General features: G+C 40.3%; 2 protein-coding genes across 6 annotated transcripts in view; one reads left to right on the forward strand and one right to left on the reverse strand.

Moving 5' to 3' along the window:
- Nucleotides 1-467: 467 nt before the first annotated feature.
- zdhhc6 (zinc finger DHHC-type palmitoyltransferase 6) lies at nucleotides 468-6,640 on the reverse strand. Of its 4 annotated transcripts, none has more exons than XM_041962806.1 (11): nucleotides 6,442-6,640; nucleotides 4,799-5,344; nucleotides 4,535-4,626; nucleotides 4,022-4,181; nucleotides 3,723-3,881; nucleotides 3,330-3,383; nucleotides 2,888-3,055; nucleotides 2,718-2,759; nucleotides 1,385-1,530; nucleotides 1,230-1,276; nucleotides 468-1,135 (listed from the first exon to the last, which is right to left on the reverse strand). In XM_041962806.1, the coding sequence occupies exons 2-11, from the start codon at nucleotides 5,063-5,065 to the stop codon at nucleotides 1,035-1,037; spliced, it is 1,236 nt and encodes a 411-aa protein (XP_041818740.1). In that variant the 5' UTR covers nucleotides 5,066-5,344; nucleotides 6,442-6,640; the 3' UTR covers nucleotides 468-1,034. The 4 variants fall into 4 exon arrangements, with proteins under 4 accessions (XP_041818740.1, XP_041818737.1, XP_041818738.1 ...); XM_041962803.1 differs by having other exon boundaries at nucleotides 1,385-1,533; nucleotides 6,442-6,638; XM_041962804.1 differs by having other exon boundaries at nucleotides 1,385-1,533; nucleotides 6,379-6,481.
- The window catches only part of vti1a (vesicle transport through interaction with t-SNAREs 1A), a 118,116-nt gene continuing 98,008 nt past the window's right edge, over nucleotides 6,508-26,615 (forward strand). Inside the window, exons 1-3 of one of the 2 annotated variants that reach the window (XM_041962809.1) lie at nucleotides 6,508-6,903; nucleotides 13,258-13,316; nucleotides 14,200-14,310. In XM_041962809.1, coding sequence (XP_041818743.1) covers nucleotides 6,810-6,903; nucleotides 13,258-13,316; nucleotides 14,200-14,310 — 264 coding nt within the window. In that variant the 5' untranslated portion in view covers nucleotides 6,508-6,809. The remainder of the gene's footprint in view (nucleotides 6,904-13,257; nucleotides 13,317-14,199; nucleotides 14,311-26,615) is intronic. The other variant, XM_041962808.1, reaches the window with a different exon arrangement.

The raw sequence follows: 26,615 nt of genomic DNA on the forward strand, positions 1-26,615 counted from the left end.
TCTAGCAAATTGCAATAATTATCATTAAGGTCATATGAATCATTAGTTCAATGGGATGTATTTCATGCTTATCTTTCAGAGACAATGACTGCACACATGCTTCTGTTTTTAGAGACTATCACAGATTTGTATATATATATGCTTTATATTTAGTTTTACAATTTGAATCATATTTAAATTCCTGGCAGCTAAAGAGTCTCCAAAGATATGTAAATTTCTATAGTGTTATGCTGAGGTAACACTTAATTGCCAAATCGGTATAAACCTGAAAATCAAAGGACATGGCATAACATCAAAATTAATGTAGGATAAATCCAATCAGCAGCATCCTAGACTTGTGTGTGACGCTAATAATTAAACATTTGCAGAATCACTGTTTTCCATTAAGTACAAGGCACTTAAGGCAATTTATATGTATTGAAACATGACAATTTATATCAATCACTAAGACAGACCACATTTGCGGAAGATTTTTTTAATTTTCGATTTATACCTTGAGGCCAACAATTGGTTTTTACAAAAATAATAAAAACAAATTAAGTGTTATCTCCATACTGTAAGAAAGAGTTGCATGACGAAGCCCTGGGGTTAGCTGGGCTGAGGCATTGCATAATTAGCAAAAAAGGACATCAACACAAGTAAAAACAACAGGTTCAAGTAAAAAGTCATGTAATCACAATGCAGTCACATTAAAGCCTGGTGGCAATTCTTGGAAATTAAGACTCTTGCTGGGTTTTAACTTTTGGTCAGAGGAGTCAAACTGAACCCATGGGACCAGTCCCTCTCATGAACTCTGGAGTCCTCGTCACATGACGGCGAGGTGCTCAGTAAGACTTTCAGAACAATGTTGCCTTTAAAAAAATCCATAGTGGTTTTGAAATGTGTGAGTTGTGTTTAATCAAAGTATGAAATTCTTGATGGTGAGCCTGCAGCATCAGGCATGACATCTTCAGTGGATGTACATTTATGAACCAGGACACACACCTTTTGTTCAGTTTAACTCCCCTGCTCTACATAAAGCCTGTTCAAATATATTAATTTACTTTCTTATCGCTGGTGCTATCACTGGCAGCTGTGTCATAATGGCACTTCTCCACACATCGCCTTGGAAACCATCCCCTTACACGCTCTCCCGCTGAAAGCCGAAACAGAAAGAAAAGGCCACTGTTACACATTTGCTACAGTGACATTAAAAACTTGACTAACACAGAAAAAGCACCTCATCTCACCTTTCATCTGCTCCTCGCTCAAAGCTTTGTCTCCATACATCCACCATCTAAAGAGAAAAAAAACAGCAATTAGGAGAATTCACGTGGACAAAAACCACAGAGTTTTGGTCCAACATTGGTAAGACGTTGTTTTTGCTTGGCCTGAATAAACTCACTTGGTGCCACGGGTGGCCAGGATGGTGTCCCCCTTGCTGAGGGGGATCCTGGGCTCCTCGGTGCAAGGGGTTCTGAAAAAGGTTTGGAGACCTTTGCTCAGAGGGCAGCAGGCTCCATTATAGTCCTCCACTGCCTGGTACTGGACCTGCTGGCCAAGGCATGCAAAATATCTGGTTATTCTACTGCTCTGACCACATGCTATATTCAGACACAATACAGGAATGTGTTTACTAAGTCTGACCAGTTTTACAACATGAAAGCACAGCACAAAGAACTGACAAAGCTGCAAGAAAATAAGAGTCGTTCTTCTAGAGCAGTCCGACATACATGGACCGCTATTTACACAGAGGTACTAATAAGTTCTCCCACACAACTCTGAGATCAGATGGTCATTTTACTGATATAATGATCATGGAGACTGATCAGAATGTGTTGCATTTTATTATGTGTTTACAGCTACGATTTCATAGCAGAGGTTCTCTGATGTGGTGGTTCAAAACTTGTGTCAATGCAAAGCTTCTCCATCCAAAACAGTCACAGTGGAAACTCATTTGGTTAGTTTCACTAGTCCACAACAATTTATATAGAGCTCATTTTTCAATGTAGAAACAGCTGCTGCTACGAAACAGTGTAAGGTAGTTTGAGAAAATTATATTAGGATGAGTGAACCTTTTTGCTTATGTTTACTACAGCAGTTGTTTTAGTTTCCTTAAGTTTAAAGACAATTATCAATGCGATCCTCCATGCAGGTAAGTTTACTTTCCTCAATAAGGAATGCCAAATTCTGTCTCCTGATTCAGACCTTTGGCACACACCTAAAATTCACAAGTACACAGAAAGAGCTGAGGCTTTGAATGCAGGAGAGGCTCTTTTTGCCCAGTTAGCTTAGAATTGTGAGCCCACTTGACACCTCACAAGCTTAGTTTTCGCTGCAAGATTTCAATTTGGAGACATCTACTGTGAACTGACTAAGCATCAATCAGATGAAGGGCACACAGAGCTTAGTTTCCTGCTTGGACAGTAGGGAATTGTTTTAACACTGGACCCTGCCAATATGCACATCAGCACATAATGATATACACTGCAATGACAAGCTGTTATGTTTAATTCATTACAAACTGCCTAACTAGCATAAAATCGCACAGTTAACTGCTTCGATGAGTACTACACATAGGAAGTGTTGGCAAATGTATGAAATACAAATCTTGCAAACTTTTCTCTGCAGTCACGCACATCCTAGCCAGTACAGCCTAAAAGCTTCTCTTATGTGTCTGTGCTACTTTTAGATAAGCACCACATGATTGTCACAATACGGATTTGGCAGGTACTTACACTTCTCACTCGTTTATCAGCTTTCTGCTTCAGTTGCTCAATCTGTTTAAAGGGAAAATAAGATAATTACAATACCTACCACATTAAAGATAATTGATCATTTAGCATACAAAGCCCTTTCACAGAGCACGTCACCAAACCAAATCAAAGTGAACTGAAATGAAACCTACAGTTAAGGTGTGCTGGTGACACTTGGGATGGACTGGCCATTCGAGGCCATCACCCTTGGGCGTCCCTGACCACGTGAAGACTTGCTTGAAGTTCAGCCAGCGGCTGCCGAGGTCGTACGGGAAGATGAAGTCCTCCCCTGTTTGGTAGTGCTGTATTCTGTCTTTGGCCTAGTGGAAAAGACACAGGGAGGGGTAGTGTGTGTGTATGTGTGTCAGTGGGATCGAGTGGGTGGGGTGGTGTCAAGTTTCTGTAACTGGCGCACTATATTGTACTGACAAATGATCCTCGGACTCATGTGCATTAGTTATGAATGTAAATTTTTAAATTTAAAGAGCTTTGACAATGAAATGTTGAAAATGTTGTTAATTGAAAGCATTTTGACACTGATTATTAAATATCATCACAAAACAAACCCATTGAAAATCAAACAGGCATCCTGACCTTTTCCTCGATCCAGGACTCGATCGAGGTCTTATTTCGAAGGATGACTTTCATCTGAAAAGGTGGATTATTTGATTATTATTATAGTTTCTTAAATAGGGAGTTTATTATTGCAGAACTGATTTTTATCTGACTTTTTGGCTTTTTTTGTGCCAGGTTCTTTATTAATTTCAGGTCACATCTATTCTGTATTCACAATTTCTTTTTTTCAGTGTTTAATTTCTACATCTTATACACCTAATTAAAACATTTGTTAAATGAGGTTTGCAAAAGACTCTGTTCACAGATGGTCTGGCATTGCAAGGCTAAACCGATAATTTTTAAATGTAACACTTCCCAGCAAACAGCTTTTGTAAACTGCACACCCAATTAAAACCTTATGGAAGAACTTACCTGTATGAAGAAAAGCATGCCAACGGCAATAGTGGTGCCCAGTGCCAAGCCTAAGGCAAAGAGTGTGGCAGCAAAGGCGGGCACACTGAAGGGCATGAGGGGCTGGAACTGTCGCACAGCACTCATATCAATCTTCACAGTGCTCCAGCCAAATGATATCTGCAGTGTTGGAAAAAGAAAATTGTTGTACATGTGTAGGAACATTAGAATGAAATGAATATGGTAAATCCGCCCGCAGAAAAGCTTACTGATAACAGGCCATCAAAAGCATGTTGCTGTGGGAAAAGGAGACTACCCACCCTCTCATACAGCTGCGTGTACATGGTCATAATGAAGATGATGGCAGCGTGTGAGCAGCCCAGTGGAGCCAGCAGCAGGAAGCTGGTGAAGTAGGCGTGGTTCAGGTGGCCGCAACAGTTGTTTATCCAAGGGCAGTGGTGGTCCATCTTCATTACGCACCTGGAGGAGGGGATGCAGAGGAGGACAGGAGTGCTGGGGGAATTGACTGGTTGTTTGGGAGGACATAGAGTGACACGTTCATCAGCAAGTCACACTGCATCCTTTGTTTCCCCCTTAAAAAAATAGATTCATCGGCATATGATGTTAATCTATTTGACATCACATAAATAGATTATGTGATGCTGTAAAGTCATTGTGCAGCATTTTAAAGGCTGTACAGAGCCCTAAAAATAGCTCAGTGATTTTCTAGCTATAGTAGCTCTCTGTGATATTTTATCTTCTTTAGGTCTGTTTTACGTAGGTGAGCAAAAACCCAGTCTTACTGTGTAAATGTTATGTGTTTTGTTAGCTACCTGTTACACTTGCGACAATGGTGGGACCTTGGGGCCTTGTACCCTTGGCACACTCTGCAGTACTGTAGGTACTGGGTCTCCTGTTCATTTTCCTGTTTTGGGACAAACAAATATGTCAAATGTCTGGTGTAACATCTTTCCTAAGATAAAATGGTATCACTCTACATCTTACAGACGTGGTCCCAACCTGTTCTTCACATTATCTACATGAACAAACACCAGAGACAAATGTTGCAAGCCTTTATCCGAATTGAGGATCCTTACTGGTTTCCAGCCAAGAGGGATGTACCCTGGTCCAACAAACATAGCGTTGAAGTAGTTGTAGAGGATGAGGACAGTCCAGTTGATGAGCATGATGAAATTAATGCTGCCCCCTGTAGTGTCTAGTGGCCAGTACCAGATAATAGAGTCCAGAACTGCCATGGTAGAACATATAGCAATGACAGACAGGGCTATAACTGGACCCCAGTGGCACAATCTCCGAACCTCATGGAGGTTCTCAAATGTCACAAAGGCTGACAGGAAGTTCATCTTCTTGCCACAAGGTTAGTACTAGTATTTTGGCTGTTGAGTTCCTGAAATGTATTGACCAACTTTCAATGTGTTACTTTTTTCCTCTGTTATCTTGCAAAGTCAGCGGTGCAGATGATGCACATATTTTTTCTCGTCTTCTGAGTACCCAGCAACTGGACTGGTCTTGGGTCACTGGGGCTCTCTGTGTCCCATTGTTCCTCGCACCAGCAAAGAGCAGCATCCTCTCTTGCCAATCTTCAGAGCACACTATCCTTGTGACAGACTCAAATTCCCCATCTAAGAGACAGAGAGAGAGAATTTTAAAACAAGCAAACCAGTGCTGCTACATTTTATAATATAACTGTTGGACATAACAGTGAACTACTGACAGTAAAGAGAGGCTCAATGTCATTTTTAAGCACTTTCTGCTCTCAACTATGTCAACTGTAGTTATATCTGCCTTCTCTACTGACCACGTTTGTTGTAGTATATATGCACTCAGTTGCCAGTTTATTAAGCACACCTACCTAAAACTAATGCAGTCAAAAATAACAGACCTGTAATAAATCATACCTTCATGAAGGTATAATGTTCAGTTTTTGTTGGGACTGTTTTAGAGACGTGTTGATTCAACTCTAATCCTTTTTGAGGCTGTAGTTTATGATGCTGTTGAATTGTTTTGCAATCTTTCCAGTAGTAAGTCTAACCTCACTGACATAAATGAGGTGAATTTAATGACAGAATGTATGCTGTATTTCTCCCATTCTTCTTTCTACTGTGATATTTTTTAAGGCTTTCACACCTTGGTCATCATTGCAATATTGTCGACCGGGAACTTTCAGAAATCATTTAGTTTAACAAGTATCTTAATTGCTAGTGTCTTTAAAGCAAGCACGCTAAACGTGAAAAACCCCAACGTGGACAGTGCTGCATTTCTGGACAAGTGACTCACTGGATGTAAATGCATAGCATTTGCTCAACAGCGACCCAACTAATTAGCTGTTACCAAGCTAGCTAATTCGCATCAAGAAAATATTGCATTGAAACACTATATGCAAGCGTTAGGATTTGCCATCGTATTTACAAGCCAGACAAGTAAGACAACTCTAGTGAAAAAAGAGAAAAGAATAGTATATAAGTTACTGTGCCTTTGGCCAAAAAGAAGAAAATATCTTATTCGGGTTAGCATAAGGGCTAACGTCACAGCAGTTAGCTAGTCAGCTAGCTTGCTCGCCAGCTTGACAAGACGAACGCTAACGTATATAGACGGACAACTGCCACAGGGGGCAAAGAGGAAAATACTGCATCTTAAAGAAAAAACTAATGCTTACCGGCACACATACACGCACAGTTTTTATGAATGGAGAGAATATCTGTCACTTTAAATTACCAACCTGGCCACTTCCTTAATTTTTTCTTCAATTTCTTCTCTGTACAGGGAGGAACCTTCCTCATGGTGTCTCAGAAACTATTACCCTCAACCCGTTGTGGACATTTTTAATCTCAGCAGTTTATTACTCGACCATCGCGGAACTGCAAAAATAATTTATTAGCTCGCTTTCGGCAAAAATAAATGTGACTGATGTTTTTTATCCACTGGCTGTGTCATTTTCAGTGTCGGGAAAAATAAAAAACGAGATCCAGTTCCTTGCCGAGCATATTATACTGCGACTCAAGGAAGGGACTCCATTCGAGCCTTGTTTTTATTATTCTGAGCTAACTGTCAACCAGAAAGCCACCTGTTTTAAACTTAAACGTCAAAATGTCTTCAGACTTTGAAGCCTACGAGCAGGACTTTGGAACCATTACAGCGGAAATAACTAATAAAATTGGCAGAATTCCTAAACTAAGTGGAGGTAAGACAGTTAAATTTATTAGCTGGTATCGCTGAGCTAGAGCTAGCTATCAGTTAGCTGGCATTTTCTCAGCTGAGAAGGCTAGCTAACGGTAGCAGGTGCTAGTTCTTGTTGTGTTGTTTCATCAGTTCACCACATTTTCTTCTGATAATTTATCGCACAAAATGGTGAAACACAGCTCAAGAGTGTTCTGGACACTAATATAAAAGGACTCATCACGTATTTCTGGCTGGCTTAAAGTTAGTCTATTTAGCCAGTGTGAAAATGGGCATCACAGAGTTTAGTGGCAAAAAAACATTATGTTTTCAGTAGTTAAGGTATGTATGCGTTTCGACGTTGCTGCCTCTATTAATGACAATGTTAGGAGGAGAACAGAAGCCGTGGATCACTTGTAGTGAATTGTTAGCTAAGTTTTATTATTGAAATCATATAAATTAACAGGTAGGAAGCGAACTTTTACTGGAATGACCATGACAACACAGTAAACAAATTAACTGACATTCATGACATGACATTATCAAACGTAGGGTAGTAACCTCTGTCATCTTAAAACAAACTGGTCAGGCCTGGCTTTGGATGTCAGACTCGTGTGTATTTCGTATGTGGGTTCCATCATCACTCCAGGTGTATTGGCATTTTTGTAATAGACATGCCTACTGCCCAGTAGATGCTACAATAGGTTACGACCCCTATGACTGAAATGTTATGAGTATGTATAGAAAGTAGAAAGATGGATGAATGAATGAGTACCCATTCAGTCGAGTGAATATTTGTTGTTTCTCACTTATACAGATGGACATACAGATGATTTTCTCATATTCACAACATGGATTACATTCATGCAGCCAGTTTAGGTCCTGTATTCACATGGCTGGGCCTGATGTACAGCATGTCAGCATACTTTGCAAAGGCTCAGCAACAGCAGAAAATTATTCTTCTTAGTGGCTGCCAGATATAGGCTCAAATGTTTTAGGTTGGTTCATATTTGCTCGATTGGACAGATGTTCATTACCAAAGTACTTTGCAAACAGTATCGGTTAATATTAACTTTCATCTTGCTGTTGGGTCCATACGCAGTTTATTAAGGCACGATATAGAGGAGATTAGTGGGGATGACGTGCAGCAGAAATGGTCAGTGTGATTTGAACTTGCATCCTGATAACAGGTGTTGAGTCTCTATATTGAGTCTATATTTGTTGGTTTTGACCAAAGAACATGCTCAGTGTGTTAGTAATAAATAGACACAATGGTGTACGTATATCTTCAGTTATAGGCAAATTTATAAATGGGTGGCAACATGCACAGCACTTTGTATACAGGGTGAAGATGACAGAATAGGATAGATAGATAATACATTCATGTGGTGCTGTTATACAGGTATGAGCTTAGTGGCACAAGCTTTAATCTGTAACAGAGTGAAAAATCTCAAGGGCTAAGAAATGTTTTCCTATTTAATTAAGCATAATTTCTGGCAGTTAATTAGCGTATTAATTACACAACACATATTGCACACAACAACTTTCCCCAATTTAATGGTGTCTTTCAGTGTGGACTGAAGCCCCTGTTTTACCCAGCTTGTTATCTTTTCAAAATGTTATTGCTATTATACTGAAACTTGATTATATTCTAATGTTGTTTATTCAGAATGCTGCCAGGGCAAACTTTTACTCAGAAACTATATTTTTAACATAAAAACACATGGCGCATTTTCCCTGCTACATCTCTAGAGGCATTAAAAACAGACCTCATCAGCGAGCCATCATAGTGCTGGTCTCACACAGTTGTGCACAATGGGCTTTTTTTTGTGAATGTGAAACCTGTCCTTATGTAACCAGATCAAACATTGTTTTTACAGTGCACATACTACCTTATAACTTTGAAGTTGCTATATGTAAGTGAAAACACTGTCACAGTTGGAAATGGAGACAAAATAGTCACCAGGTTTGCATTTTTCTAAATTTGTAAAAAATAAAAACACAAAAAGAGCCATTTTGTGCAGCATATGTTAATTCAACAGACAACTTGCATTTTGAAGTGTGAAATACACTTCATATTTTTGAATTAGCATCAACTGCAAAAAGCCAAAAACAGATGAATACAAGTATAAATACTATCTAATAAACTACTGTAAATGTGGCAGTGCTGGCTGAATTGGCTGTATTGTCCACAACTAGTTTACTACTGCTGCTAGTTTGTCTTCAGTTTTGACTGCGAAAAACTGCTTCCAACCCCTACTTGGAACATTTATCTCCATTTCTGGACTCAGGCTCGCTCATTGGTTTTTCAAAGGGCACTGCCTCTCACAAAGCCTCGGCTGACTGAATATGTCTGGTTTGGAATTGGCATCTTTGACGATTCATGGCAGTCCATTCCACAGTGTAATTCCACGTTGCTTTCTCTCGCCATCTGTTGACTGTGTCAGAGTAAGCCCATATGAATATGTACAAAGCCAGCAAACACATTACAACCATAAGTAGTTGTTCAATGTCTTCTGCCACCAACAGAATAGTTTACAGTTGAATTTCAATTCCTTTCCTTCTCATTAAGGTTTTTCCTCCTTCTTTTCTTAAGTCTCTCTGGCTCTTCTTCCTGAAGTGGCTGAATTTTCCTGCCGTTTGACAACCTTCTATTTAATGCATTAATATAGCTCCAGACAAAGGGCTTTTGTCATTGCTGTGGTTGTATCTCTCTATTTCACATGTGCACAATTGCTGATAATGGCCAGGGCATGTGGAAAAACTGTCCTTGACTGTCTTCATTCATGTAACAATGAAATGAATGTGTGTTTATATATTTATGCGTTACCATCCCCCAAAACCGAAGATTCAAGGGACATTTGAACAGGAATGCAATGAAATGTTAGGCCTTGTTCTAAGAAACATGAATGTAATTTTTTCTCTCACCTTTGAGTGTTTATGGCAAGAGATTGCCTGTCAATCACTGCAACTCACTTTTGAAACAGTTAAAGTAAAAAAAAATTGCCATGCCCTACTTTTTCTTTATTTGCCATTCTATTGTGTACAAAACTCCTCATCTGTCTGCCAGCAGGTTGGAGTCTTGGTAAATATCCATACATATTTCACAGCCCTCCAGCTTGGGCCTGAGTTTGAGCAAGAAAGTACCATCTCACCTCTCAGTGAATATCCTCTGGCTGTTTACTGTGGAGGTTGTAGGGTTGGACACAGGTTTTAAAAATGAATTTTGAGCACTGGCACAAGGTAATGTTGGCCCATGGTGCCTTAGAAATAAAGATCTTGGCTCAGCGTTTTTTTATGATATTGCAGTCTCACAAATAGAGTTTGTGAGACTGCAAAAGTTTTGTAGCCTTTGCATTGCAATTATTTGAAATATGGAAATTTAAAATATATAGAATTTATCAGGTTAAGGGTTCTACTTATGATTCTTGTTTTTTTATTGAAAAATATTTTCAGCTTAGCACTTTCAGGAATATAACTGAAATGACATTAATATAAATAATAAAAATAAAAGTTTCAATTGATTATTGTTAAGATTTTCTGACTGACTTGAAAATTAAGATCGGCCCTACTTTGTCATGGATTTGTCTACTTATATAGTGTAATACTACTCACAATCATTATCTGAATCTGCTGAAGTCTTATTGTTTTGGCACACAGTATTTGCTTCTTTGTGTATATTATCTTCTAAGATATGTAGTTTTAGGTATGCTTAAAACAGTGTTTTATTTCAGTTAGCTTGACTTCAAGGTCATTTGCAAAGTGAGGGCCAAGAGGAGAAACTGGGGCCTCCATCCATACTATTTATGCATAAGGCTGATTTCCGTTTTTCATATAATATAATAATTTCACCTGACAGTAGTGAGTAGGTGCATCATGGGTCATGACTAACACCCATATGCACCTGAGTAAAATGTAGGTGCTAATAATGCTAAATACTTGGGAGTCTTGACAGGAGGAGTTTGCGGGACTTTGAAGCCAAATATTCCTCTTTTACAAACAACATTTTAGAAAACTCATCTTTGAAAAAGCACAGGTGTAAATCATGAAATGTGTCTGATTTCCATTTAGTCCTGGTATTGTGCTGGTTCATTGTCACACTTTGCATGTCTCAAATTCATACTACATTCTCAATGGAAATGTGACGAGGAAGCATACATAAACCTCACAGTAGAAATACTAAATCCAGTCGATATTTTTTATTTTGAGTGTGCTGTTGTTGGACATTGTTCTCCCACAATACAATGAACCTATAGCAATGGAGGAGCTGCTCATAGCTGGAAACAGTTAAAAGTATTACAGCTGAAGACAGGCACTTTGCTTTGTCTTTGTGAGCTTTAATTAGCACTGACATTCCGAAGTCGGCGTTTGATTGACATCCGTTGTTTTACATATTGATTCATTACTGTAGAAATAAAATGGTAGTAGTATGTAGATGCTTGATTAATTTAGCCAATTAGTGTGTAGTATATACCGTATAAACATGCAGAGTCTGTCATGGCTTACTGGGACACTTGAATAAAAGTCAGCCATCATTCATGTTATTGGAAACACCTGTGCTTTTCCTTCTATAACAAAAATAGCTGCTGAAAAAAGCCAATCCATTATTGCAATATCCCATTACTTGAGTGGATTTTGGATATTAATAACTAAACACTAGTTTAAAGGTCCTGTGTGTGTATAAGTGTTAGAGGGATATATTGGCGGAAATACAATATAATATTCATCAGTATGTTTTCATTAATGTCACTTTAATCTAAGAATCTTGTTTTTTGTTATCTTAGAATGAGCTCAATATATCTGCAGAGGTAGTGGGTCCTTGTCACACAGTCTGCCATGTTGCATTGCCTTGTTTCTACAGTAGCTCAACACGCACAAACCAAACGCTGGCTCTATAGAGGGCTTTTTGCATTTATAGCGGCCAACTCAGATTCTCCTACATCAGGCATCTCAAACCGGTTCCATAAAGGGCTGCGTGGCTGCAGGTTTTCATTCCAACCCAGGAGGAGCACATCAGGCCAACCAATCAACATCAAGGGATAACTTATTTGTCAGCTGAAGACTGAGATCAGCTGATTAATTGATTCCAGCCTGGTGTGCTCCTCCTTGGTTGGAATGAAAACCTGCAGCCACGCGGCCCTTTATGGAACCGGTTTGAGATGCCTGTCCTACATGCTTGGAAAGGTAGGGTGAGGCGAGGGGTATTCGGTTGATTGTAGTCTGCACATAAGAGTGTAAAAGTATTTCTACTGTAAGTTCTATGCTAGGTCTGCAACTAATACTCTTTTAGTCATTTGTTTGAGTAATTTGTTAATCATCTTGATAATGTAAAAATAGTGACATGTTGCCTGAGCTGAAACTGCTCTCTTAAAATAGCTTTTTTTTGTCTGACCCAGCAGTCATACAAAATAAGAAAAAATAATGATTCAGAGAAAAGCAACATTTGAGAATCTGTAATCGGCAAAGGTTTGATTTTTTTTTTCTTGATATTGACTTTAACAATTTGTGACTATATAAAGTTAAGGTACATTTTTTCATTTAGTTCAAAGTTTTGGTCTATCGATTCTCATTGAAAAAAAAAAACCCTCTAAACTATGCTACGTTAACGATCCTTGTTTCTAAAATGTTGTATTTTTTTAACCTTTATTAGACAGCAGAACCAAATAGGAAATGGTCATGAGAGAGAGAGAGAGAGTGGTATGACATGCAACGAATGTCGCCAGCTGGAAATGAACCAGCAACGTTGCGAAGGCCATGCGGCCATGTAGCATGCATGGCAAGCATTCAGCTACTAAGGCACAAAATTTGCATTTTGCTTGATCACTTATCTACTGGACCGAACGTGGTTCACTTTCATGACGAAAAAGCTAATTTCAGAACAAAGACCAGTGCTTATATGTAGAGAAATTAAGAGGCAATGTTGCTGCCTTAAATAACAATGGGACGTGTTGTAGTTTACATGCTTCTTTGGAACTCTCGCAAGTTGTAATGAGTTTCAATGGGTAATGTGGAAGAGCAGCCACGGGGTGAGGTGCAGAACGGTGCGTTAGTCATTCTGAGTGGGACTCATACTTCTGGCAAGTGAGCAAAGCTGACACCTCCCTTCCCTTTGAGTTGGCACGAGGTGTCTCACTGCTCCTCAACAGAAACCAACAAAGGCCTCATAGACGCCAATAACTAAGAGACATCAAATGTTGGCTCGTCGTGTAGAGAGAATGTGTAAATATATCTTCAAATGTGTCCTCGTGTGTTGTTTTCTCCCCGTCTCTTTCTTTCTCTCTCCCCCTCTCTTCCCCCGTTGCGGGGGAGTTAGGTTGTTGTCATGAAGCGCTGTTCCTCTGTCGGCTGATCAATATGTTGCTGTTTTTTTCCCTTTCAGAGGAGAAGACACAGCTGGTTCTAAATGTCGACAAACAGCTTGAAGAAGTCAGAGAGTTGGTATGTCTTTGATCAGTAATTTTCTCCTCTTCCCATTTCCTAAATAATGAATTTGTGCAAAGAGGGAGGGGACAATTTTCACTGGCACCAGACAACAGCACCTGTATTATCCTGGTGGTGACATGACATGCAGACAAGCACACATGGCGGAAAGGAGGCTTCCTCCTCACATGATTACTTTCCAGTAATCTGCTTTTAAGTGACACCCCTATGACACATTTCAAGCCATTATCTTGAGGTGGGAGTCTTCATGTTGCTGTTTAAAAAATGAGCAAAGTCACCTGACAGAGACAAATTGTTGTTGCAGTTGTCTTGTTATGTCACAGTGATTAGTTTCCTCCAAATCCGCCACACAGAGACCTGTCTAGCCACGCATCAAATGTGCTTTCCCTTCATTCACTGTGACATTGTTGGGCCTGTATATGTCACTGCAGTGAAGGGACCCTCATATTTGATTGTGTATTTATTTGCAGAACAGCCTTTCTCTGTCGCAACTTTTATCACATCTGAGTGACATGAGCAGGAGGCAGTTTCCTTTTACAATCAACACTGGAACATATTAAAGATAATGCCGCTGAAGTAACTTATTTCAGAGAGTGTAATATTGTCAGAGTTGTCACAGTTTCAATCTTAGGCAGCTTTTTGTCCTAGATAATAACCTTTTTTAGACTTAGCAATACATTTCAGAAATGCTTAGATGGTAAGAGAAACATAATCATTAGAGGATAGGGAGGCCTTGATTTTTTTTTTTTTTTTTTACAAGACTGCTGTAATTAAATAAACTGACAGGTTCAGAATTAACTCTAAACCTGTCAGTTTTGTTACTTGTGAAACACATACTTGTAAAGTTTGTCAAATCAACTGGATATCCTGCGGGTTCTAGCTGGAGCAGATGGACCTGGAGGTGCGTGAGATCCCGATCCAGAGCCGAGCCATGTACAACAGCAGGCTGAAGAGCTACAAGCAGGAGATCGAGAAGCTCGAGAAAGACTTTGTGAGTACTTAAGCTCCTTCTTGGTTTTTTGTTATTAGTAACTAATGGTGATATTGCAAATATAATGAACATCATCAACATTTAGCAAATCCTCTTTTTGAAAGTGCGACTTTGAAAAACTGTGCAGCAAAATACTGTTGATGCATATGACAGACTGTAGTTATATGTTGTCACCTTCTCAAATCCATTGTGGTTTATACATGCATCCGTTGTTTGCCCCCTCAACTAAACTCTCTCTCTCCAACACACATACTGTGTCTCACACACACACACACACACACACACACACACACACACACAAACAGCTCTGTGCTGAGGCTCCGTGGTGCATCCACCGAGGTTAATTCAGAGTTCGTATTTGAACTTGCGAAGTGATGCCTATTGAGAACAGGATGTGTGTGTTTGTGTTGTTGCTGCAGAATCTGGCCTTGTTTAGTAATTCATAAATCACTGTATGTCTTGACTTGATCTCTAGCCTCTATCAAAGCTTAATGAACAGCCAAGTCTTGAGGGTCCCTTGCTTTTTCGTCCATATTGTTGGCTACCAATATTGTTCAAGGTGTTTCACTTCATCAATAATATGACAGAAATGAGCAGTTACCTGTAATGTAAATGTAATTCCATTGCGTGCTTCTTTTGTTCCTTATTCTTGTAGCTTTTTCTTTTAGCCTAAGTTGCAAAGAAATTTACAAAGTCATTGTTTGGATTCAAATCTTCATCTTGCAAAAATATGTATCTTCAGTGATATCTTTGCTTTGTTGTCTGTTATTGTTTTCTGTTGTCAATTTTGTTGTGCTGGTGCTCACAACACGATAATAAACCCGTGGTGTAAATGCAACTGACCTTGAGCTCGAGAGCAGACGAGTTCCTGCACAAATCAAATATGATGTGAAATCCACAACCTCAGAATGGGTTGGAAAAATAAACACTCACTGAATTGGACGTTTAAGAGCTTCGGGATTAATTCACAAAAAGCTGACCTGGGAGAGGTGCAACATTTCACCTTGTCGTCATTTTGGCAAATTAATTTACAAACTTTTAAAAGCTTGAAATGAATTGAAGTTGTGGCTTTCCTCTCAAATGTGAACCTTTTTTTTTTCTTGGGGGCTGAATTCATTACGTTGTAGCTAAGCAAAGGATTTCAGGAAATAATGGTAATCACTGCAAAACCGATAATTAAGAATGTATCAGTGTAAAATGCTTGTTCTTCAAACTAAAGACAGTGTGATCAGAAAATATGAGGTGCAAAATGTTTTTGTGTTTGGCGCAAAATGAAATGAAAGTTGTGAGAATCATATTTAAACAAAGCAGGATTAACAAATCTGAGAAACCCGGTATTTTGAATTGTTCCTCTGAATATCGTGTCAAATAATGCCCAGTCCATGCTCCCACCTACCTCTGATAAACAAAAATAATTCAAGTTAAAGCCCGTTTATATTTCACCCTCAAACATCTGCTAAATATCTAACATCACTCATCGCAAGCTGCTTTTTAAAATCTGTATGGGATGAATGTTTCCTGCCTTACCCATCACTATTCCAACTGCACAACAACCAAGTAAACATGCATAAACAACCCATTTGGATTGAGATATCGTGCGCTAGTGATCTGTAAGCACACCACAGCGATGTGCTAACTGAGATCACAGAGAAGATCTCCGTGCCAAGACAGTTTACTTTCCTCGCCATGGGCATTTAATTGGCTGCCGATTAATCTTTAACTTTTCTTCTCCCCACACTTACCGCGCTTAATCATCAAGCAGTTAACACCTGCTGGGGCTGATATTGGTGCTAATTTTCGTTGCTTGCATTTTTAGGCCTGTCTTAGGGGCATATGTGTGAAAATGTGCTTCTTATGCCTGGAAAAAGTTAGCAGTTAGCATCTACTTTCTAAAACTAAACCTTGCATACACAGCACATAAACATGATTACAGCTAAATTCCTACTTCCATATCACTGCATACTTAAGTTGTATGAGTGCAATACTGAAATGGAAAGCAGAAGGTATCAGTAGGATAGTCCTGGCGGGTAAAGAATATTGGCCTGCTTGTAACTGTGACTCCCCAAGTTTGATGGAGTCATTTTCATTTTTACTCTGTGTGTGGTGTGGCGAGCTCAGTGTACATTTAAACCAGGATCACCCACCTCTCACAGTAACATCTAGTATATCAGGTCCCCTGTAATTCTGATGCAAGTGTTCAGAAGGCATGAACTTCAGCCCCCTCAGATGTGCCTCAGATGTGCCAAATGCTATAGCCGAGCTCGGCCTCTTGCTTCCTGCAGGCCTGGGGAGGACATGACACTCAGCTCGAAAGGCGTCCAGTGGAAAAAAGGCAATCTCCTTTCTTTTTAATGTAAAAAGCTTCGGCTTTGTTGTGCTTTCCGTGGATATCAAGGCCTTTCCACTCCCTCACTACCCGATCTCCCCCTACAACCCCACCCCCTACCGGCCTCCCACGGGTGCCTCCCCCCTTAACCTGCTCTCTCATCCTCCCATTCACCCGTGGTTTGAAGTCTTCCTACCACCGGTGTGCCAGCTTGAGACCTCATTCCTGCTCCTTTCCAGACAGGGCCCGAGACGACCTTAGCAGACAACTTATCAAACGGGCATCCCAAAGGTGTATATATGAGATGTAGCTTTGTTGGCTTGGCTGACAGCTTCATTGTGATAATCGAGGGGACAGTGGGGGTCTTAAAGGTGCTGGGTCGCAGCAAACGGGCATTGCAGCAGCTAAAGGGGATGCCAGCCTGACCAAAAAGAGCGTAAGTCAGAGTGTGGAAAAAAGAAATTAAAAAGGACAGTGGAAATCTTATTTGATGGAGTCGGCTTGTTTAAGTCAGGGGAAGCAGGGTGGCATTGCTCTTAGCAGCAGCTTTGATCAGGCAAAGAAGAGGCCCAACGTAAGCTTAATTTAATGAAATCTATCGGGTAAACAGAGCCACCATCTTCAAAGGACCACGCTTGGTCCGTCCCAGTAGGGAAGGTGGGGGTCTGCAGACGTCTGCTGTGTCGCTCACAAAACACAATCCAGTTTTGAGGATGTGACTCAAATTATGTACCATGCTAATTGTAAATGTGTGATGCCTCTGACATGAGCACGATGAGATGTCATAAGCTGTCATAAAGCAACATCGGCTCAGAGATTTCGAGGTGCTTTTTGTCAGTCCTAGAAACTCTGGTGGTGGCGTCTTCACTGTTGTCAGTACATATTTTTAATATCAAAGCTCTTCCTTTCTTGCCCTTTTCAAAGCTGTTCCATGTTGTATTGTTAGGTCTGTGCTCGAGTATGTTTAGTAAATAGGAAATATTTTTAGTCTAATGCAGATTTCAGTGAACCTACAGTCAACAATGCGTCTTAACTGATTTTAAACATCATGATATCATTGGTAAACCAGAACTGAAACATCTGTGTCCGGTATTCCAGCTTATTTAAAACACTAGCTGATTTTGTACAGGAAATGTTGGTCACAAATACAAAACTTGCATCTCTGAATTCACTGTTAGTACTTAACATTAGTCACAGGCACTGAGTTCAGAGCATTCTTTCTTGGATACTTCTTAAAGTTAATCATCAAATCAGCATAATTTTCTTCTAGACCCACTTTCAAATCCACAGTGGTTTGAAGTGCTTCTTAATTGTGCTTCACAGATAATATAGAGTGTGTTGAGATAGACTTTGAGGCATCAGTGTGATGTGGCTGTTGATGTCTTTGTGCAGCAGATGGCGGTATTGCTCTAAGAATTCTCTCCTACTTAAGGTATATGACAAGGACAATATTGGTCACATTTACCAATTACTTTGCCTTTCTGATGCATGAGTGGACTTGCTATGATAAATCCTTCCACTTATTATTAAGCCTGACCTCATCCGTCTTGCTTTGTAATAGAGATTGAAAATAATGTAACCCAAAATGTCCTTGTGGTAAAAGCCCATTTAATACAAAGTGACTTATAGCCCAACTCCCAATTTAATGTATTTTCTGTAGTTTGTCTGGGCCCAGTCGTCCTCTTAAAGTTAATTAAGGAAGCCAAAAAAATATGAATGAATTAATGCCTCCTTAAGAAAGTGGAATGATATTGTAAACATTTAATTCTGCAACTCTTCCATCTCCTTTCCCAATTCATGTTTCTGACATTAGGTGTTGCTGCGAATGTTTCCCCTCCTTAAGTTGTGTTTAAGGGGATGACTTCAGTTTTTTATACTTTTTTTTTTGTCTTTTCAATAACATGAACACTTCTGGTCCAAATGTGAGGGGCTTTGTGTTCAAGGATCCTTGACTCTGATAAAGGTTAATGGATAGGCATGAAATATCGAGCTCTGACAAGTTTTATTGTTGAATACTTCACATTAAGTGGCAGTTGGTGCCATTAGTGGTCAAGGCAGATTTGTTGATGCTGTGAGAGTCATTGGGTAACAGGGTAGCAGGATTAATTCCGTTAGATCAACAGCAATTCAGAATAAAAAGCTATTGTTGTCATAATATGCACTATACCATTTCATCAAGGACCATGAAGATGTCCTTCAAGCGTCTGTGTTCCTTTTGAAACACGTATCATTACCCAGTCTTTATGTGAGACTGGTAAGTATGTTCTCATACTACATAATACGAGTTATGACAAGGTGTGAAAAATGTGACAGGTCAAAACTTGATTCACCTCAAGTACAGCACTGCACTTCAAGAGAAGCATATTCAGTGAAGTTTGAAATTATGATGGAATGATTTTCTTCTGCCATTCCTAGCTTCATGTTGTCCATTATGGATACTGCAATAGTTGTTTGTGCCTGTGTTTTCGGATATTAAATCACGAGGCCAGCTGTCAGAGCGATACAACTAATACTTCCCAATTTCTAATTGTCTAATGGGGTATTGTTTGGAGTTACAGTCACGGTCAAGTATGATGTCTAGACTGCCTTTTCCTTTAATAGAAACCCTTAGATGGAATGCCTCCTAGTGTCTACCCAGGGAGATAATTAATACACTTCCAAAGAGTCCGCCAACCTTGAAATATTGAACAGTTTACTTGCCAGGTACACCGAGGTGAATGGAATGAAAAAGCCGTTGGTACTGATTCCACTTTTTATTTCTTGATTATTATTTTTTTTATCTTGATATATCAATTTCATAAGTGGTATGACCTTCCAGAGACAACATGAAATTTAGCTTTCAGTTGGGGCAAACACTGAGTGCTGTTTTTAATGAACTGGCACATTGGGCTTTTTAAGAACAGCTCATAAATGAGGAGAAATTATTTGAAAAATGGAAATATGAACAAGATTGGTAAGTTAAAAAGTCTGATGTCTATCGAATGTGAACAAACCTCAGATGAGGCCAAGACAAACTCCTGTAACTCGTGATTCTTATTTGCTCCCCTGGTATCAGAATAAATTGACTTGTAGAAGAACTAATGAATGACTCTTGACTTAAAAATACACAGCTCATGCTACATGTTTTAGTTGCCAGTAAGAGTGCTATCAGAAGTTTTCCATAAGCCTCTTCTCCTGATTCCAAACCCCAGAGCTATTTGTTGACTCTGCGTCTAAGGGTCATCCACAATCGGTTCATCACTGGCAATGAATTAACATTTTTCTAGGGTTTTTGAAATGCCTTATAAAGTATAGGGTATTGTATCTATGTGAATGCTGTCTGTTCTTGGTTAGACTTTATTGTGGGAACTGTTATTTACTCCCTACTCAAAGCATACTAATACCTTGGTATGTATATAACCAAGCCAAGCAGATGAAGACGAGGGTGCCCTTCATTTATCTAATCTATGAATGTGAATGTGAGGCTGATTTTCTTTTAAATTAGTGGTCACGGACAATTCAAGGTTATGGAAACGATCCAACTTTAGCTTATAACGGCCTTAAACTCATTATGTTTGGCCCAATTAGCAACCTAAATGGAGAAATAAGAGTTTGCAAAGTCATTTATCAGAAAGTTGTGCATTCGTCTTAAGAAGCTCTTACATCATAAATGGCTTTTTTTTTTTCAACCAGATGCTGATAATTATGTTGAGATTTGGGTTTTGATGGGAGATTTTAGGACCACTTTACTTCCCACGCTAGAACCTCACTAGTAGTGATTATAAATTAGCATTGTTGTAATCCATCTTGAAGGGTTCCTGTTGTTTGCCCCCTGTCCTCGTCATGGTGACTCCTGCTAACAGACAACATGACAGACCAACATTAGTTGGATGTTAGACACTTTAAATCGCCTTAGGTTGCCTTGGTTTACTTGCTCATATTAAACATAGAGGAGCAAAGGCAGATTGACTCTTTTCATGGTTCGTTGCTTAACAACCCATCAATGACACCAAAGTCTAATCGCTCATAACCAGTTTTAAAAGGAGTCCCTCAATTGACAGGGATTTTTCCTGTGTATTTCCTCTGAGCTGAGTGCAGATTTAAGATGTAAACAAATAGATCTGCCTCTCTACTTATGAATTATGTCTTTCATTTGGAAGTTGTTGTGCACAGTATGTCGTCTTCAAGCCCTTTGTGGATTTGTGGCATCGAAGGCTTTTCCATGTCCTCTTTATGGACACGAAGATGGGATTCATTTGCGGATTAGCCTTTTTGTCACTCGCGTTGAAACCATTTTTTTTGTTAGTTTGATGGTGTAATGGCAGCAGTGGGTCAAACCCGGGTTGAAGGACAGTGTCACAATAAGGACAAAAGGATGTGTTGTCCAGAAGTGCCATGCTCGTATTTCATTAGCAGAAAAAATGTGAATGAGACACAAAGCAGAATATCACTGTGTGCAATACTTTTAAAATTCTTTTGTAACTTTTTGTGATTAAAAATGTATGGATATGTTATGTTTTACATGTTTAATTATATGAGTGACTTATATCTAACCTGCTACTCTGAATAGTGCTGCTTGGTTTGTTCAGTTTCTACCCAGTGAATAATAACTCATAAGTCGCTGTCGTAATCATTTGCACTCTATGACTTGAATAACATGACAGTGTTGTCAACCAGATGGGGTGGCAGTTAAGCATTTATAGCGGTTTCTACAACATCTTCAACTCCATTTTCCTCTCCTACCATAATAGTGTACTTTAAAGTTAACAATTTAAAATAATTATGCAAGTTATTGGCACTGTTAAGAACCACTAGAATAGTTATAAAGACAAGACTTAATACCACACTGGAAGAGCAGCAAGTCTTTACACTGGCGCTACCCTTATTTTGACCAGACCTGATACTGAAAATCCGAGTGCATTGTCACAAAGGAATGTGTTTGATGATGATAAAGTGTCGAGATGAGTATCCCAGACAGAGAAGTGGGAATAAATTTTGAGGTCATTTGCTTTACTGTCATCCTTATGAGTTTTACGGTCGTTAACAAGATGAGTTCTTGTCAGTAGCCGACTCGCAGAAACCACACAGGCTGTAATTTGTAAGCAGATCATCCCCGACTCCCTCTCCGTCTCTTTATGTTAACTCTTGTCTGTATGGAAGGGGTATCTGCATTATGCCTGGAGCACAGGTTTTGTTTGGCAGTGTGCAAATTCGGCCGTTATCCTTCCACGCGATCGCTTCCTCTCTCGCTTATCTCTCCTGGCCCCTCCAAAGTCGCCGTACTTCCACACACACTGACAGTGATCAGTATAGCTTTCAGACGCTTGTCTGGCTGAGTCTGCTGTGAAGCGAAGGCCCTCCCAGGTCCCCTCGCTGTCCTCAGGGCTTGTGTGATTGAGTGACTGGAGTGAGTGGGGGCCAAAGATAATAAGGGGGAAAATATAAAGACACGGGGCGATGATATGATAACACCCCCTTCCTCCTCCTTCCCCTCCTCCCCTTTCCACCTCCCTTTCACTTTTCCTTCTGTTCTTCTTTCTGTCCTACCCCCGATTTCCGTGCACCGAGCCTGTCCCACGCAGTAGTGTAAACCAGAAGTGACATGTGACACCCACTCCCCAGTGATGTGCTGACAAGCGGGTACTAGAATAGGTGACAATGTTTTCTTTTTTTGCCAGACTGGCTTAAGTATGGTGAAGGGATTCATGAAGTATTTATGAAATATATTATGAATCATTGGGTCTGTGTTTTTCCTCTGTATTTTAGGCAGTGGCATTTGCTTTTTAATAAGTTATCCTCCGAGAAAGCGATAGTGAGGAAAGGGGTAAATAGAGGAAGAATTCTTTACATTGCATCTTTATTGGCGTTTCTTCATAGTTAAGGCTCCGTGTTTACAAATGTTTTAACCCCGGCTCGCACCCCCTTCGCACACTAACACGCGCACACATGCAGACACACAATTAAACTTAGTTTCTCCCTCTCATCCTAAGTGTTTGTAATGAGGGAGCGTGCCAGAAAGAAAGGGATCGTGTTTTTGCTCTCAGCGACCAACAATTTTGCCTTTTCTCTGCTGTTTTTGAAGCCTGCAGTGGAATCTGACTGTGGCCTTGATCAGAATTACATTGTGGAAGATGAATTACTTTTTTTTTTTTTTTTTTCAATTATCCCAGAGGTTGGCCACCATTAGAGCATCAGCCTACTCCTGCAGTGAGACTAAACTCTTTAGTTTTGTTCCCCTCATCACCATAGAGCTCTTGTTTGTTCTGCATTGTCAAACTTTTTGTACATTTTTGTCTTTGTACATTTTTATTCAGAAATGATCTGTTTCACATAACACATTCTCTGCTTTAAGTGCTTGTTTCAAATGGCAGAATTCCCAGCAGAAACAAAAAAATCTGTCGCCTATTAAAAAAAAAAACAATTAAATTATCAAATGGCTCATTAAACTAATGTTATTTATGTCGTTTTTACTTGCCAGTGGCTCCTATTATGTTTTCCGCTACTTTTTCTAAGAATGAATAGCAGATAATTGTTTTTGTAAATTATTCAATTCCACTGTTTATCCCTGGGTTGAATATATGATGTTCCTTTCTGTATACTTTTGTTTATTAAACCTGCTTTAAGAAGTGCTTCTCTGTAGCCTTCAGTTTATCATCTCTCTCAATTTTTTAAATACTGGCGTAAATTCCAGTACAAAACCTGCAGACTCCCAGGAAACTGGTAAGTGTATTGGGAAGTTCAGGAGGGCACATGTTGGAGGGGCTTTGGAGGGGGGCCTTACTGGCCTCATCAGCATTTGAATGTGTTCTGGCTAGTGAAATAACAAAGTATACATAAATATATGGAGATAATGATCTGGCTAAGTCCCTATATGTGCTGCAGTATTCTTATGCTAATTAGCGGGCTGTTCAGCACCAACAATGGTCACATTACAAGAAAAGGCAAAGCACTGAAGGAGATAGTCTTCTGTGCATGTCCACTGACGGACGCGCACACGCACATGCTCAGCAGGCCCGACTCCTCTCTCTTTGTGTCTAGGTTTTTTTTTTTTTTATTACATTTTTCAATTTTAGATAACACTCCAAGAATAGACATCAAACAAAAATGAATCATAAATCGAGGTCAGGAGTGAACCTCTTTCCAAAGCAGAGAAAGGGTTAAAAGTGAAGGTATTTCTTTCTTTAAAAAAGATGGGAAGACTGATAGGAGAGGAGCTCTTCTCAGCAGAGGGTTCAGTGAACCATATGTAGGTAGCCACAGGCTAATGGGCCGGTTGGTCCCTGGCTTGCCAGGTATCCTGCAATGCACATCTCCTAACACCCCCCCACCCTCCTCCTCCTCCACACACACTTTTTCTCTCCTCGTCATCCTCCGACACCCACCTCTCCCACCCCTCCCACCTTCACTCTGTGAAAATCCCTCCTCCACTTTCCTCTAATCTCACCTTTTTCTCTGGTGCTGACCCGGGGAGGCCCACTTTATTCCCCACTGCACGCCAGAAGCCAGCGTTGTGATCGGAGCCCGAGCCCCTGTGCTGGTTCCCCCTCTCCTCTCCTCTCTCCTTGCCCTGGCTGCCCGCCTCCCCGACGGCTCTGCTCTATTGATTTACTCCTCCAACCAATGCTGTCTGTCTCTGTTTTGCACCACCAGCACCTAGGTCCCTCATCTCTATAACCCTCCCTCTTTCCCCATTTTCACTCTTTCCTTCTCTTGTTCTCTTCTTTCTTTCTTTTCATACTTTCTTTCTGTCTTTCTTCCTGTCCCTTCCTGCACAACCACAGGCTGAGGGAGAAAACAGGAGAGAAGGAGGGAAAGAGAGATGGAAGGATGGGGGTGTGGGAGGGGAAACAGGGTCTTTGATTTTTCATTAGAAGCGCCTCCACATTTTAATATTGGGTTTAATCGGGCCCTCATGCCTTAAAGAAATAACCATTGAGAGATGATCCCTAGGTCTTCAAAAAGTATATGGCGCTTCTTCAATCAAAGCCCTCCTTGAATTTGCTCTTTTGTTTGGAGTTCACTTGCAACCCCCCCTTCTCTTGCCGCCTCTCGGCCTCTTGCTTTGTGGGTACAGTCGTTAGGCTTATTGACTGATCTCGGCTGTACTTAGCAATAGAAATGACTTTGACAGGGAAATACACCACCGGTATCACAGAGGTACAAGCATGAAAGGCCCCCATCAGAATAATATACTTTTTTTTACCAGCATTGGGCGAGGTATTTTCCCCCAGAGATAAAATCCTGTTTACTTTGTGGTCTAATATAAAAAAAAAAACTGATGAATTCAGTGATACAGTGTTAGAACAGGAATTAGCATTTACATTTTTTTATTAAATTTAACTATTAAAGAGAAGTTTTCTCACAGTTGTCGCTGACCGTGTCTATTTTTTTTTTTTGAAGCTGATACTCTCTGTCACCCTAAAAGAAAGAACTCTTGTCACCTCATACCTGTTTAGATATGTCGCAGGCTCATTTATTACCTTGCCTCGGTTGATCAGTCACCTTTTATTTGTGTTTTCGACATCGCCTTCCCCGAGACTCCTTCAGGTTTTTCATGGAAGTGAAACACAATGCAGCGTGCGTAGAAGCCACCAAAGCACCAACCTGTGAGCTAATGAGAGGCCCCATGCTGTTATCTAAGGCTCCGGCTTCTCTACTACTGCTGCACTTCTATTAGGGGAGAGAACACACACCGGGCTACCGTTCACATATGTTGCACACGTACTTTCTCTAAAGGAGGTTTTCCCCGGGAATGCAAAGGCTCATAGAAGCCTCTGTCGTTCATACAGTAGCCCTTGTGCACACGTACGCACTCGCACAAACCACACAACAGTCAGAAGCGGAGGATTCGATGGCACCAAAGACCACAGTAATACAAAGGCACAAATGACACCCTCCTGTGACAATCCCAATTGTAGCTACTTCCCTTTGTCTGATAATATATCAAATGCATTAAAAAAGCGCACTTACTTAATTGAACAACCTCTCCCGATTTGTTTGTGTTAAAGGAGAGTTGAAGACGCTAGACAGCAACTTGTGTGTGTGTGTGTGTGTGTGTGTGTGTGTGTGTGTGTGTGTGTGTGTGTGTGTGTGTGTGTGTGTGTGTGTGTGTGTGTGTGTGTGTGTGTGTGTGTGTGTGTGTGTTTTCCTTTGTGCCGGTTGTGTGTGTGTCTGTGTTAAACCCCTGCCAAGCAGAGATGCATTATTTAAGATGCTGTTGTGATACTTGTGCCTGCTTAAAGGTCTCGGCTTCCTTTAAACGCCGTGCCGCATCAGTCCACCTCTGCCCCACTTGTGGGGGGGGACCAGAGTGGGACCTGCTGGCGCTGGTCCACACATCACCTGGGAAAATATCACAGCAGGGGGAGGAAAGGAAGTGATAGATAACCTTTGAGTTTAGCACACATTCTTGAGAACATAGAAACATTTTATTACCCCACTTTATTGTCATGTCATTGCCGACTTTAAACATTTGTACTTTTCAGTTTTTACAACATATTGAAGGACATTACACTCAGAAGAAAAATGTTTCATTGTGTGTGCACTTTGTGCCCACCTTAAAGTTATTTTCAAAATGCTGGTTTTGGTGGAGCAACTCTGGCAGTTATGAAAATAAAACTTTAGATGCCAGTTTCAGACAAGCACGCAGAGCTGGACATAAGTGTCATTAGGTCTAAATTCACTCTCCTACTGGGGAAAAAGGCCTGTAATGGAACGTAGTATCGTAAATTGAATATGGTTAATTACTCTTCATGCTATGCCACCAGCCGTGTGTGCAGGGCAAAAAGGAAAAGCTTGGGAAAGTGGAGGAAAAAGCATCTGCAGAGGAACTTCAGGGCCCCTCATTACACTCTGCCCCTGGGTATTTTTACGCCTTTTATTTCCCATATAATGAACTGTTTACATTTTTCAGCTTTCCAGGCGCCACAGTAATTTGTGCTTGTCCTTGTATCACTCGTGGCACTGGGCAAAAAGCACGAGGAGAGTTGGAGGGCATTGA

This window comes from Chelmon rostratus, chromosome 21 (genome assembly GCF_017976325.1).
Source record: "Chelmon rostratus isolate fCheRos1 chromosome 21, fCheRos1.pri, whole genome shotgun sequence".
NCBI lineage: Eukaryota > Metazoa > Chordata > Actinopteri > Chaetodontiformes > Chaetodontidae > Chelmon > Chelmon rostratus.

Coding starts and splice junctions, on each gene's coding strand:
- zdhhc6 (XM_041962803.1), bottom strand. CDS start 5,065: ATGAACTTCCTGTCAGCCTTTGTGACATTTGAGAACCTCCATGAGGTT. Junction 4,627..4,798: donor TCCCTCTTGGCTGGAAACCA/GTAAGGATCCTC, acceptor GTCCCAAAACAG/GAAAATGAACAGGAGACCCA. Junction 1,534..2,717: donor CTGATAAACGAGTGAGAAGT/GTAAGTACCTGC, acceptor TGCCTTGGCCAG/CAGGTCCAGTACCAGGCAGT.